The sequence below is a fragment of the Lolium rigidum genome, chromosome 3 (assembly GCF_022539505.1).
Source record: "Lolium rigidum isolate FL_2022 chromosome 3, APGP_CSIRO_Lrig_0.1, whole genome shotgun sequence".
In the NCBI taxonomy this organism is placed as follows: Eukaryota; Viridiplantae; Streptophyta; class Magnoliopsida; order Poales; family Poaceae; genus Lolium; species Lolium rigidum.
The window spans coordinates 105,077,120-105,091,816 of record NC_061510.1 but is presented as its reverse complement, the minus strand read 5'-3'; the positions used below and the strand labels follow the sequence as shown (position 1 = coordinate 105,091,816).

Here is a 14,697-nt window from a genome sequence, read left to right as displayed (position 1 = left end):
TAAGATGCGACCTACTATATTACAGATACACGGGCATGCTAGCCCAAACTTCGCATATAAGGCCGATTCACGTATTTCTTCCGTATATAATCTTTAAGCCCATCTTGATCGCGGCACACCTCTGACTTGGTCAAATTCCGGTGATAACAGTCACTTCCGACACCTTCAATCTTCCTTTCTTCTTGAATTGCATTAACTTTTTGCCTATGTCTTCATCTTGTTTAGGGGCTGCCGATATACCCGTCGACCGCGTAAGAAAGCTTCAAGTTGACTCCATGTTCGATGCCATTTCCTTTATCATGGACTCCAGCGAACAAGTTCAGATGCTGCTGCAGAAGAGTAAGGCGGCTTTGACGAGGATTTTTGCCTTGATTTTCCCAAAGCTATACCAGGACAAGACCTTGGGGCAGCTGGTGGACGCGTTCTTCGTTGACACCGACGGCACCATCGAGGTATTCAAACGCAATTCGTGTATCCATGGAGCGCTTCTTGTGTTCTAGCTTTTGATGGGGTATGGCTTCGAGGCCGATATGGAGTTGCTGACGAAGGCGTTGCTGAAGAATAAGGCTGGCGCTGCTGTCGACCTCAGCACTTTCAGCAGACCGGCACATAAGTGCACACACAAGCTTCTTGAGTTGGTGGAGGCACACAAGAAGCAAACAGCCGCCGAAACTGCCCCGAGTGCCTCGACACAAACCCAAGCACCTTGAAACTGTTGTCCTGTAACTGATACTTTGAAATGGCAGGCTTCAATTGCTCGTTTTGTAATGAACCCTACTGGTACTCTTGCCAGCACTTACTTTTGTGAATGAAATGCCACTTTGTTGGCGCTCCCGATGAGAGTTGAAATCCTTGAGCTCATTTTTTATTTTCTGAATATGCGCACTCGATGTTTTATTGCAGGTGACACCAGTTACTTCATACGCCGAAAGTTCTTCGGGTCCTGCAGCTGGAAATGAATCTAGCCTTGTGATGCAGAGCAAACTATCTCGAATGGAGAAGGACTTGGTAGGCATCCACGCTATGGTGGCAGTGATAAAGAAAAATGTTGAACTAGCCACCGAGGTGGAGCAGTATGCGCTGAATGAGTTGCAGAAGGCCACTGAAAGCTTGAACTGTAAGTAGCCTATCTTTTTGCATCTTCGAGTGCTTGCTCCTTGTGGATTAATCTTCCTTTTTTCAATAGTTATCGCTCTGAATTTGTTGGAAGAGAATAAACGTGTGCACACGATCTGTCGCAACCGCACGACATGTTCTGGACCAATTGATCAAAAGCTGCTGTTGTCGACAAGTTTCAAGACCAGGTGCAGAAGGTGCATGGCTTCTTTGATAAGCGTCCTGCAGGCTTAACCATGATATGGAGAACTATGTTTCCGCTGGACCGAACTCCTTCGACATTGCTTGCTTTGATGGCGAAATTCAGGATTGACGCCAAGGTTCGAGCTCCCGTGTGAAATCAACTAGCCACATTTGTCCACCATGGCAATAAAGAGGGTTAAAAGTTCCAACAGCTGCCAGGATCAAAATTGAACTTAATTAATAGTTCGAGAATAGATTTAGATCAAAACAGAGTTAAGGGACCAAAAATAGATTTTTGCAAGACTTGAGGGACAAAAATGCAGTTAAACTCTATAAATATTTTTTTAAAAGCGTGTAGTCCATGTATTCTGCAGCTCAAATTAGAGCATCTCCAACGGCGCAACGCAAACAGATGTTGAGCGATTGTTTGCTTCCGCCAGACCAAAAATGTGTCGGGTTCCTGCTCCGGCGGGGCGACGCAAAGTGACCGGGCCGTCCGCGCCGACGGAAACCTGGCCCAAATATGCGCTCAGATGCGTCTCTGCTGACGCTGCGCGGACACGCAAAGTGTCCGCTCGCGTCTGGCGAACATTTCGTCGGCCCACCTGGCAGCGACACTGGCTTGATGCGTCTTCTCAGGCGCGCCAGCGACTGGCGCCGCTGCGTCGCTTCGGCAGTCTACGCCACGTTAATGGCGATGCCTCGCCTACCGAGCGACCGTCGCCCACCTCCGCCAACGTAGTAATGGCGATGCCACGCGTCCCACGGCCATCGCCTTCCTCCGGCCTATATAAAGAGGGCACACGCTCTTCTTCCTCATCTACTCGTCCACACAAACCCTAGCCGCCACAAGCTCCACCGTAGCACCGCCTAGCTCTTCCTGCGACGCAACCAGGCCCGCGGGGAAGTCCATGGTTGGTCCTGGTGGCCGGCGAGGCGGTCGAGGCCGCGGGCTGGGCGCCCCCGGGGTCGGGGGCAGGGGGCACCGTGGTGGAGCAGCTACGACCCCACGGTCGTCGTCGCATGCGCCTTCCTCGTCTTCGCGGGAGGAGCGCTGCTTCGAGTTCCTCCTCCACATCGACGACAACCCACTCGGTATCAAGCGGCTCCCGCACAAGTTCGTCGATGGCGTCGAGCCTGCCCAGTTGTAGCTACGGGAGGCCCGCTGCAACTTCTTCCGGTGGCCTGTCGAGGTCTTGTTCGATGGGCATGGCAAGATGTACCTGCACACGGGGTGAGACAAGTTCGCCCGCGACCTCGCGCTCGAGCCCGGCTGCCAGCTCACCTTCCTCTACGAGGGGGGCGGCGAGATGATCGTCAATGCATTCGACGACACAGCCTGCCACATGCACTACCACCCCGGCGAGTCCGGCTCGGACACCGACAGTTAAAACTGTTAGAGAGATCTTTTTTTGCAGCAAATATGGCCACGAGCCAATTGAAGCCAGTAGTGGTAGTTTCTGTATGTCCTACCTTGGTGGGAACAACCGAGTTATCAATGCCAGCTAGATTTTCCAGTTTGTGTGATTGAGTGTGTCCGAGAGTATTTTTTCTTGGCAGCGAACATACGGAACCAACACTACTGGCTTTTCTCAATTTGCAATGTTTTAATTTGTGTCAACCATGGTTCAAACTATGTATTAGTTTGTGTAAACCATATTCCAAATTATATATTAGTTTGTGTAAACCATGTTTCCAATTATGTATTAGTTTGTGTAAAACCATGTTCCTAATATGTAATATTTGGAACTATGTTTAAATGCAGAAGAGAAAAAAAATAAGTTTGCGTCGTTCCGCTGGAGCCACCCGAACGCAAACGGACGCGCGGACAAAAACGATCATTTCCGCCTTCGAGAGCGACGCAAACGGATGTGTGCGAATAATTTGAGCATCCGAAATACGTCGCCCGGTGGAGATGCCCTCAGGAGGAGAAACGGACAGTTGATACTTGATAGATAGGTGACGGGCGTCGCTTGAAAAAATCGCTGTTTAACCGGGTTTTTTTCCTCGTCAGTGGCATGTACCCATGTAAAAAGACTCACACTACTTGGGTGTACTGTGCGAAGTAAATCGACCCCAGGTGCAGCCTTGTCAAAAGGAGAAGAATAATCCGGCGAGTTGCATGCGCGTGACATCTGATCCCAGGCCTTCTTCATCTTCTTCTTCAGAAATAGGCAATCTGCATTCAGCGCCGAGGCATTGTCGGTCCAAACTCCAGAGCCGTGAATCAATCACCACCCACGACAGCGACAGTGTAACAGTGGCACTGCATCGAGTAGTGCGATCCATTGTCGAGACGTCTTCCGCGTGACGGAACGAGCCGGCCACAGGCCGCGACGTCAACGGCACGCCGACCCTCCAACGGCATATCTAGCTGGCTAACACATTTTAGACATAAATATGTCATTTCATTTGTTTTATTGGAAATAAAACCCAATCTAGGGTTTGCGGTGGCTCCACTGCTTACTCCTTGTCGTCGTACTTCGTTGCGGGCCACGGATACGGCCATGGGGTTTTCGGTGTTGACGGTGATGCTGGTGCAGGTGGACGATGTGGAGTCCTTGGCATCGTGGCAGGCCCTCTCAGAGAGCGCAAACTCCCGTAGGCGCACGACAAGGCCCTATCAGTTGGCAGGTCTTCGAGCTTCGGGGCGACGATGGCCACTAGGAGAACCTCCTCGTTCTCCAACTCGGGTGGCTGGACAGGGAGTTCGTCTGCCCTCTTGACGGTCGCCAGCTGCTCACGCTCCCACGTGAGGAGGCCGATGTAGTGCACGGTGTCGCCTCGTGGCTCCTCGCTTGGGATGTCGCCACCGCCCGCAAGCGGCTCGTCCTTCCCCTCTTCTTCCTTCATCTTCATGTTCGTGACCATGGCCTCGCTATAGTCCCACCTGTCGTAGCCAAGGTAGCCGGCGTGGCGTCACGGATCCTACTCCCACCATCCTAAAGTGTCCCACGCCTACGGCTTGATGGCGTAGTCAGGGACTACCTGTAGATGAAGCGGCAAGAGCTCCCGAGGGCGCCAGATCTTGTCGCCCTGCGCTGTCCTTCCGGTAGCACTGACATCATAGACACCCTCCGTGTGTGAACGTTGGCCCATCTTGCTGCTCTCCTCGTCTGGTAGAGCGACCACTTCATGTCCATTTTTTGATGTCTAAAGTTTTGTATAAACTCGAATATATGTAGACACTCTTTAGTGCATAGATACATTCAAATTTAGATGAATTTTCGACATCAATTAATGGAGGTAGCAGTAGATAATATCGGTAGGTTAGGTCCGCTGGAGATGGCGTCACGGCTCCCGGTTTGTGCGACGGAGCTGGCGCACCCACATCACCGCACCGCACCGCCCCAGTCAACCACCGCTACACTACACGGGCTGGCACGCCGCATTGACCTCCACCCCTCTCTCCGTCGGCGCGAAACAAGCGAGGGTAGGCGCCGAGCCGGACCGCCTCACCGACCCGTGGGCACGGCGTCGGCGCGAGAGCGAGCGAGGGACGCAACGCAAGGGAAGCCACGCGAAGCTCGCCGCTGCTTCATTTGCTTTGCTTGCCTCCTCACTCCTCAGTATGGTCCTCTCTCCCGCTCCCAAATAAAAATCTGAAAACAGCAACCCACCAAACGCCCGGGAGCCTACTCAACAAACCCATTTCTTTCCCCTTTCCCTTCCGCCGTCTCCCTCCCTCCCTCATTCCTTCCTTCCCCTCTCGTCTCCACCTGCCTCCTCCGCCTCTCAAAGGCGAGGTCGGTCAAACCCCGAGCCGGCCGGAGGAGCTAGCCAGGGAGGCTCTCGGATCCGAGCTGCTTCCTCCCACCGCCAGACGCCCCGGATCTACCGCAAAGGTAATCTTTTTCCCCTCCTATCCAGCTCCCTGGATCTGCGCATCAATCGCACTAGATGCTTTCCGTTGGCCGTTGCTAGCTCTGCGGCGGCAGAGTAGCTGCCGAACTTAGCTGATCTAGATGATGATGATGATAACCATCAAGAGCAGAGTTTATTCAGCTCCACGCGTATAATATGGTAGGTCCACCTGGTTGAGCAAATCTCGCATCCCACTTCCGGGGATCTTGAGCTCGGTAGATGCCTTGATTTGTTTCCAATTATTACCACGACCCGCAAGAATGGTAGTATTACTCCTAGAGATCTGCCTTCGGTTCGACGAAATCTTCCGTCAAACTCATCATTGCAGCACCTGCTTCTCTTGCCCAGATCTAAACCCACCACCAGCAGCGGGCGGCCTCGCCGCGGCAGCGTCAGACATGTCGTCGAGCACGATCCGCAAGGCGCTGGGCGCGGTGAAGGACCAGACGAGCATCGGGCTGGCCAAGGTGACCAGCAACATCGCGCCGGAGCTCGACGTGCTCATCGTCAAGACCACCAGCCACGACGACGAGCCGGCGGAGGAGCGCCACATCCGGGAGATCCTGCACCTCACGGGCGGCTCCCGCGCGCACGTCGCCGCCGCCGTCGCCGGCTGCTCCAAGCGGCTCTCGCGCACCCGCGACTACGTGGTCGCGCTCAAGTCGCTCATGCTCGTGCACCGCCTGCTCACCGACGGCGACGCCTTCTTCCACCGCGAGCTGCTGCACGCCACGCGCCGGGGCACGCGCCTGCTCAACCTCTCCGACTTCCGCGACGAGGCGCACTCGGGCTCCTGGGACCACTCCGCCTTCGTCCGCACCTACGCGCTCTACCTCGACCAGCGCCTCGAGTTCCTCCTCCACGAGCGCAAGCAGGGCGCCGCCGGCGCACCCAACGGCAATGGCAACGGCAGCCTCAATGGGCCGTCGCCGCGGGACAAGTGGGGATCGCCGGACCCCTACGGCCGCCGCTCGCCCTCCTACAGCTCCCCGCCGGGGAACGGCTACGGAGGCTACGACGACACCCGCGACAGGAACACCCCCGCGGCGGACGACAAGAGGCCGCCCACCCCCGTGCGGGACATGAAGCCCGAGCGGGTCCTCGGCCGCATGCACCACCTGCAGCAGCTGCTCGACAGGTTCCTCGCCTGCCGCCCCACCGGCGGCGCCAAGCAGAGCAGGATGGTGCTCGTCGCCCTCTACCAGATGGTCAGGGAGAGCTTCCAGCTCTACGCCGACATCTGCGAGGTGCTCGCCGTGCTGCTCGACAGGTTCTTTGACATGGAGTACGCCGACTGCGTCAAGGCCTTCGAGGCGTATGCAAGCGCTGCCAAGCAGATCGACGAGCTCTGTTCGTTCTATGCTTGGTGCAAGGACACCGGGGTCGCGAGGTCGTCGGAGTACCCGGAGGTGCAGCGTGTCACTGATAAGTTGCTCGAGACGTTGGAGGAGTTTATGAGGGACAGGTCCAAGCGCGCCAAGAGCCCACCACGGGAGCCCGAGCCTGAGCCTGTCAAGGAGGAAGAGCCTGAGGTGGACATGAACACCATCAAGGCCCTCCCTGCACCAGAGGATTACAAGGAGCCTGAGCCCGAGAAGGTGGAGGAAGTGGTGAAGCCAGAGCCCCCGCCGCAGCCCCAGGGTGACTTGGTTGATCTCAGGGAAGACACGGTGAGTGCAGATGAGCAAGGCAACAGGCTTGCTCTGGCTCTCTTCCAGGGGCCACCTGCTGCTGGTGGTGGCACCAATGGGTCATGGGAGGCCTTCCCTTCCAACGGTGGCAACGAGCCGACATCTGCGTGGGATACACCTGCGGCTGAGCCTGGGAAGGCAGATTGGGAACTCGCCCTCGTGGAGACGGCGAGCAACTTGTCCAAGCAGAAGGCTGTAATGACAGGTGGTATGGATCCTCTGCTGCTGAACGGTATGTATGACCAAGGTGTCGTGCGCCAGCATGTCAACGCGCAGGCAACCAGCGGGAGCTCCAGCAGCGTCGCGCTACCTGCGCCTGGAAAAACACAGATGCTGGCTCTTCCAGCACCAGACGGTTCGATGCAGAACGTCGGCGGGGACCCATTCGCGGCATCCCTCACCTTCGCGCCACCATCCTACGTGCAGATGGCGGAGATGGAGAAGAAGCAGCAGTTCTTGACACAGGAGCAGATGATGTGGCAGCAGTACCAAAGGGACGGCATGCAGGGCCAATCTAGCTTGACAAGGCTCGACCGGACCTACAACAATGGTTTCGGTCCGAACCCAGCCATGCCGTACGGGATGCCGAACGCGCCGATGGCGAACCCCGGGTATTACTACCCCACATACTGAGCTATTCTTTGTTCATCCCTTACAGTTCCCTGTGAATTTTGTTCTGTATTTTGTGATCTTACACCTCGGGGCTGTGTGTGTCCAGCATCAGCTGCTGTTGTTCCCGTCTCTGGATCAAGCCTTTTGGTCTCTCTTATATATGTAATTCTATTTGTTTGGAACCAAATGCGGCACGCATCTGAGGGCGGTTATAGTTGATTACATGATATGAGCTGATGTTCTTCCATACTGTTTTGATACTACAGACTTGTGCATATATATTGTTGATGCTACCATGTTGTTGTTAATATACATAACCCTGACAGAGTGTACTGCACATCTATCATGTACCTGCTCCGATGACAAATGCTTCATTTCTCAGATCTAGATCTCCTTGTTCGCTGGAAAAGTTTGTTGCTAGTAGTTGGCATTAAGGAAGTCTTGGTAGGTGGCTATGATCAAGTATAACCTGTTTAAAGTGGTTGCTTTCGGTTAATAATTGAGTTTGAAGCAAGTTCTCATGTGCAGAAATAATAATTGCTATCTATTACATTGCTGCTCGTCGGAGTTATGGAATCCCTGTTGTTTGGAAACATTTTGGTCGTTGTTCTCCAATGTAGTTGGCCCTGAAAATTGATCTCGTTAACAGGGTGAAACGTGCCCGAACGACAGCGTCAAATTTATGATTTTTGCAAGGGAAATAGTGAAATGCTGATCGTTTCGAGGGATTGCGAATGGTTCACATGAAAAATACTAGCTGAGACCCAAACTACACGTCTACCCGTCTCATCGGTTATTTTTGCTGTCTCTTTTTAGTCTTGCATTGATTGGGAGCGACTCGATGGAATCGACACGATCAAATCCGTCGTGCGTGATTGACGCTTTCCTGGCGCTGTGTTTTTCCTGAAGAAAAACTTGCTTCTCCCCACGCGTGTCGCTCTCTTCTCCTGACCCATTCCTCGGTGCCTCTTGTGGTCATCTGCTTACCGTTTCCTCGATTTCTCCTGGCCCTTCTTTTCAAGTGACCACCACCTTCGCGACAGAATGATTGGGCTACAAATACACGTCGACAGCTTTATCTACTCCGTTTGGAAATCCGAGCTACAGCTACTACGCCTTTCAACAGTGATGAATAAAGTCGCCTCGCGAAAAAGAAGAGTGGTGAAAAAAGGCAAATGAAAATCACTCTAAAAAGGAAAAGCACATGAAAATGGATATCCCACTAGAAGAACACGCCATTTCATCTCTAGTTTTCAGCTCACTTTTTACATTTTCAAATTCCGAATGAATTATGGAAGTTCAGGTTTGTATGGAGGAAGTGGCTGAAGCAGATGACAGCTAGCACCATGGAAGGCGAGAACACACAAAATGTACGTCTGATTGACTCACTTTGGGAGAACTAGTGTGCTTTCCCGGCACGGCAACAGCGACAACCCGTGCTGGATAAGCTGCACGTCCCTGTCATTTTTGGGCACACAGAAGCTGGCGTCTACTTGCAATTGCATCAACTCGACACTTTTTTCTTGCCAATCACTAGTGGAGCAACGAAAATGACAGCAACAGGCATCGACATATGAAACAATTGTTACTACAGTATCATCGACACAACGTAATGAACCGGTCAGGTCTGGCGAACAGAACATGGAAATGTACCAGTGCATACCACGTGCATGAATACAACGTGAATTACCATACTGATAAATAATCAATTTCTAGAGCTACAAGATGTAGCGTGCTTGCAGCGACATGGCATTCATCAGCATGCAGTTTCCCGTTCAAAAGTGGTTTTCAAAGAATGTTGACTGTGTATTATGGCAGCCACCAGACTGCCAGAAAGTCCAAACGATGCACAAACCAATGAATATGAATCAGTGTTGCAGTAACAGGCAAGAGAATAATTTATCTTCAGGAATCTTGAGTGGTGTTCTTCCATCTTTGGTCCGTTTAAGAATATCTTGTGTTTTGCCTTCACATAAGTCAGGTCTCGCTACCCGAGATTTAATAACTTATATCATTTCGGCTTCAGGAACTCCCTAATGTTACAAAGCATGCCTTTGTCGTATGGGTTGACAAACTTGACTCCACAATCTGCATTTGTGGTTAAGAAAAAGGTCAAACATGTATCCTATATTGAACACACAAAAGAGGTATTGATTGCTCGTCCGAAATATCTGTACAGAGTACAGGTACAGCACCTGTCTGAGGCTGTTCCTTCATCTGGAATTCAGGATATTTCTTCCAGTTTATCTGGAAAATCTCACCTCTTAGCTATAAGAAACAGCAAACGAGCAGGCCACCTGCAACTGGTGAAGAAAGAGTCCAAAGCACGGGAAGTTTGACATTACCCACTCATCTGTCTTGATGTTGAAGCAGATGCCATATACATGCCATATCAGGAACACGACCTGGCAAGGAGCAGCAAAATAATTTCTCGTGAGATTGTTCCGAAACGCTCACAGCAACACAAGTGTAGCTACAGCCTACAGCCTTGCATAAGAGGAGTGTTTCCAAACGCTCAAGATAAACAAACTGTCACCGATACAACATAAAACACAGGCCGAATTTCAAACTGTGCAAAAAAGAAAAGATTCACCCAGATGACAGTTTTTTAGATACTTGGTCAATTACAGCAAATATGTCAAGTGGCTGAGATCTGAGACACCGAGCTGGTATTTCTGCTTGCATGCTTTTGACTGCATCTATGCCAGGATTGCAGTAGATGAGTATACTTTTACAAATGTTGCAACTTCCAGTAAAGTTGATGCATGAACAAACATCTGACAACGCTAGTTGTGATCCTAAGCAGTGGACAAGTTACTATACAATACAGCGTCTGTCGAACCATTATCATGATGTCAATTCTATCCAAAACATTTTCTGATTGTCTTGCCAGGTGAATTGTTGTTAATTGTATGCCTACAAGTCAATCTCATAAGCAATTATTGCCACAGTTCAGAAACATGAGATGTTTTTTCTTCTACAATTCATGCATGTGCAGAGGTAAACGCTTACAGAACCAAAAACTACTACCTCTGTCCATAAATAGATGCCAAAAATTTGTCTAAATTTGAATGTATCTAGTCACGATTTAGTGTATAGATACATCCGAATTTGAATAAATCTAGTCACGGAGTATATTCAATTATTGCATCAAAGAGGTTAACAACAAACCTGCCATAGCACTTGGAGGACTGAGAAGAGCATTGCGCCAATCACCATGTTTAGAGATAAGGGATTCTGTAAAGTTGCCCCAAGTAAGTAGCATGTGGTGATCTTACATATAATGATGCTATTTGATGGACATAGATCAAGACTGTATATACTTTTTGATGGAATGCAGGACTAGTTCATGGAACCATTTGCTCAACGTGTCATATAAGAGAAAAGAATGCTCTACATTACAATACGATGGCACATGTCCTTAAAACACACTGAATTACACATTTTCTCAAAATTGTGTCTAAATATCTGACTCTACTAAGGCAGACTAGCATTTGACGAAAGTCAATGTGCACTGTTGCATCCATTAATCCATAATGCGTAACAAAACCATTCTGTGTGTTAACATAAGCCATTTGTTTTGTGCCTCTGAGATATAAGGTTTCCCTTGTCTAACTTTGACCAAGTTTGGCAAACATTTAGGTAAGATTATGTTTTCTACTTTTAATATTTTGGAACGGAATTTGGCCAAAACAAGAGGCTACTCATATTAGTAATAAAGCAAAAAATGCTATCCATGTGCTACATTTTTTCATAAACCAGACCCCATCAATGATACCAAATAATTTCCATGCAAGGAAGAAGAGATCAATTGGCTTGATAAGAGTAATATCACTTTGCAAGATATGCAAAATTAGATGATGGAAGGAGATACCTCAGTTCTTATAGTTCCTGAATTTATGCATCTAGATATATCTGAAAATAGAATAAAAGCACTAATAAATGCAGGGAAACCCAAGAGTGTGAGCACTATTTGGTCACCGGAGACATGCAAGTCCAAAAATAGTGAATGGGTGTACAGTGTCCTTGATTATAAGAACAAAAACCGTCCCAGCTGTGAAAGCATTTACATCAATTATCCAGGGAAAGCAGTTAATTCATTTCAAAATCAAGGAGATAAACAGCCACATACATTTAGTTGAGCACATTGTATATGTTGATTCAGCAACAACAAATCCTGTTAAAAGTGCCATAAACAGCCTATGATTTTTCTGTCCTGCAAAATATGGTATACAATTAGAATGTGCGTTTATCTATCATGCAACAACGATGGAAAAACCATATAGTACCTATGCAGTTACCAAATGCAGGACAATGATGGTCATAACCTCTAACATTTGCTTTGCAACAGTTACATTGCCTCACCCTTGAGAGCGATGGATGCTTCTAGACCAAAAGTACAAAACATGACAGCATGTTAATGCAAGAACTCCACATTTCAGGTTAACAACTTATTATAACAACTTCATTCAAAACTCTACTTCCTCAATACCTCACTCGAGCATATGGCATCCACGAAATCCTTGCAGCCAGCTTCTTCCAAAAATGAAGATTCGTATGCAACAATGCCAGGATCACCAGAAAGAATCCTGCAGTAAGAAATTCAACTAAACCTTCAATCCCAAAGGTAAGGCCAATAATTGTTAAGCATAGTATGTCCAAAAGGAATAATTTCACTGTAAACCCTGAACTTCCGTACGGAGTCCAAGATAATCCTCGAATGCTCAAACTTCCAATCCTCAAAATTGGAGGTTTTGAACCCTGAACTTCATAATCCTGGCCAATTCTAGTAAATCCTGAACTTGAGCTTGTTTTGGCACACCTGAGAAATGAGTGACCCTGATGGGGATCTCATATCTTCTCGCACTCACTAACATCCCTAGCCCACATGAGAAAGTCCAAGATAACCCATTTCTCTCTCATATGTCCCCAGTTTTACTGCCAGTTCTCGCTTCTCCCAGAAATTCCTATCCCGCCACAGCCACCCTTTCCCAACTGTTTCCCCTCCTCGCAGTTATCCATCTCCAACACTGGCCTAATGAGACGCTGCTCAACTAGCACTGTTTCCCCTCCATCGCCTCCCTCAAAAAGACGTTTCCTGTCGGCCTCTGCAGAGGAGGAAGGAAGGGAATGGGAGAGATATGTGTGTTGGGGGAAAAGGTAGATATGAATTCCAGTCAGGGTTCCCAGACGTGCCAAATAAGCTCAAGGTCAGTATCTGCCGGGATTAAGAAGTTAAAATGTCCAGTTTCAGGAATTGAAACTTTCACGGTACATCTTGGAATGGCCGAACGAGAATCATATCTAAGGTTTAAAATGAACGTTCTCGTTTCCAAAGCAACAATGTAAATTAGCTTAGAGATTGGTAAGTGCATCACGGAAAAAATATGTTCCAATTGAGGAGCTAACCTGTACAGTCCCCACAGAAGAAGTGCACACTCAGCATTAATGAGCATGTCTAGTAGAGAAGAGGTGTCTGTAAAACATAAGACAAGTTACAAAACTATAAGAAGCTAGATACACTCATTTAGCAATACCCTGATACAAAATGGCATAGAAAACTACAGCAAATTATGCATAATGCAAGGAGACAAGTGTATAGGCTACATGTTTGAATGATTGAATCACACAACCATTTACGGCGCCTGTCTAATATTCCATCCTAGATCGTTACGAAATGCCGTGTATAGTTACATTTATTTAATTGTGGTCTAGAATTCCAATACACCAGGACCGATTCTAAGCTCCATCAAAAAACAGAAACGCCACAAAAATAACATACACCTAAAGCAATAGGCACAACCCGATTGGTACTCTACCTGTCTACCAGTGCATTGAGCTATAACGAATGATTACCTTCTTTTAGAAATGAAAATGAGACATACAAATTGCAGCGACATGATAAATGCAATCTCAAACAGATGCAATGCGCAGGGACTTCACCTCTCCGGATGACGAATATGTAGACACCCCACAAGAAGAGGACGTTGAACAGCACGAACAGCGGCGCCGACGCCCCCACTCCGATGAACCTCCTCCATAACCTCCCCACCACAATAGTTGCAAGGAATACCAAACCTGTGCAGCACGCAAAAGAAGCAAAGGTCAAAATTGCGCTAAAAGAGCCCTCCGGAAAGCAAAGCGAGCACGCACTGACCTGCGACGGGGAGCATGGCGAGGAGGGAGATGGAGGGGAGGAGGCGGGGCACTATGGCCACGGCGAGCTGCGAGAAGAGCACCAGGCCGCACGATACCAGCGCCGACCACAGCACCTCCCATGGCGACCTCCGCAGCCGGTGGAGCTCCGACGCCAGCCTGCTCATCGCCGCCTCGCCCTCCGGATCCCAAGAACCATCAATAACCCTGGAGCCCGGAGATCCGGCCGCACGGGGTCGGGACAGCGAGCGCGGCGGGGTTCCGGCGTGAGCCCTCCGATCTTGGCGGATTTCGAAACGGGAATTGAGGATGGAATCGGGGGGAGATGCGGGCGAATCTTAGTGGAGGACTCGCGGGGGAATTTCGTCGAACGTGTGTAGTGGTGGCGGTGTGGTATGGGAACACAAGCAAGGCGTCGCAAGCTGTCTCGCTGCAGGAAAATGATTTTTTAAGTGTGGTTTCCTGTTCTGAGAATAATAATACTAATACAGTACTACTTTTTTTAAACAATCAATATCACATATATTTATAAATAAATTGTACATGGTAGAGATACTCCAATGATTATAAAATAAAGTCTAACTAACTTTCCTGATGGAAGACAAAAATAGATAATAAACCATAGACCTGTAAATACCACTCAAGGTTCTCCCATAATTTTAATTTGAGCTGCAATGTCAAGGTTGCATGCACGCGCGCAACCATTAAAATTTTCAATCAACATTTGCAAGAGTACCAACACCAGTATGTCAGGGAATAACAACCGATCAGCCTTGTCAACATCGCTGGAGCACCGAGAATACGAATAACCATTGTCGGGGACGTAGCAGTCGGGATAAAAACTGCGAGGATAATCCTCCTTGCGGAACCATGGGAAAAGATCCAAAATGGATCCGGCGAAGAAAGATCTGAAGGCCCATATCTAGAGAATTGTAATCTTTTAACACAATCATTGACGTCGAGAAGGAGATCTCGTCGTCGAACGAAAGGTCGAAGATCACTTATTGCAGACAATGCCATCTCCATTGAGGGGAAACCAACAAGAAGGTGGCTACTAAAACCTAACAAAATCTAC

At 49.1% G+C, this 14,697-nt stretch overlaps 2 protein-coding genes across 3 annotated transcripts; one reads left to right on the top strand and one right to left on the bottom strand.

Moving 5' to 3' along the window:
• The first annotated feature begins 4,908 nt into the window (after nucleotides 1-4,908).
• Nucleotides 4,909-7,710, top strand: LOC124702095 (putative clathrin assembly protein At2g25430). The gene is made up of 2 exons (XM_047234203.1): nucleotides 4,909-5,144; nucleotides 5,512-7,710. Exon 2 carries the CDS (start codon nucleotides 5,562-5,564, stop codon nucleotides 7,485-7,487), a length of 1,926 nt encoding a protein of 641 aa, XP_047090159.1. The 5' UTR covers nucleotides 4,909-5,144; nucleotides 5,512-5,561; the 3' UTR covers nucleotides 7,488-7,710.
• Nucleotides 7,711-9,017: 1,307 nt separating this feature from the next.
• On the bottom strand, nucleotides 9,018-13,970 carry LOC124702094 (palmitoyltransferase Hip14-like). Of its 2 annotated transcripts, XM_047234202.1 has the most exons (11): nucleotides 13,624-13,970; nucleotides 13,410-13,544; nucleotides 12,876-12,942; nucleotides 11,959-12,055; nucleotides 11,756-11,852; nucleotides 11,599-11,682; nucleotides 11,341-11,381; nucleotides 10,638-10,703; nucleotides 9,812-9,871; nucleotides 9,662-9,713; nucleotides 9,018-9,554 (listed from the first exon to the last, which is right to left on the bottom strand). In XM_047234202.1, the coding sequence occupies exons 1-11, from the start codon at nucleotides 13,787-13,789 to the stop codon at nucleotides 9,478-9,480; spliced, it is 942 nt and encodes a 313-aa protein (XP_047090158.1). In that variant the 5' UTR covers nucleotides 13,790-13,970; the 3' UTR covers nucleotides 9,018-9,477. The 2 variants fall into 2 exon arrangements, with proteins under 2 accessions (XP_047090158.1, XP_047090157.1); XM_047234201.1 differs by lacking the exon at nucleotides 9,662-9,713 and having other exon boundaries at nucleotides 9,728-9,871.
• Between the last annotated feature and the right edge of the window lie 727 nt (nucleotides 13,971-14,697).

Excerpts from the sequence above, each read along its gene's own strand:
- LOC124702095 (XM_047234203.1), top strand. The coding sequence starts at position 5,562 with ATGTCGTCGAGCACGATCCGCAAGGCGCTGGGCGCGGTGAAGGACCAG.
- LOC124702094 (XM_047234202.1), bottom strand. The coding sequence starts at position 13,789 with ATGAGCAGGCTGGCGTCGGAGCTCCACCGGCTGCGGAGGTCGCCATGG. Across the intron at positions 10,704-11,340 it reads CAGGAACTATAAGAACTGAG|AATCCCTTATCTCTAAACAT; the intron begins GTATCTCCTTCC and ends GCAACTTTACAG. Across the intron at positions 9,872-10,637 it reads TCCTCCAAGTGCTATGGCAG|GTCGTGTTCCTGATATGGCA; the intron begins GTTTGTTGTTAA and ends GCTCCTTGCCAG.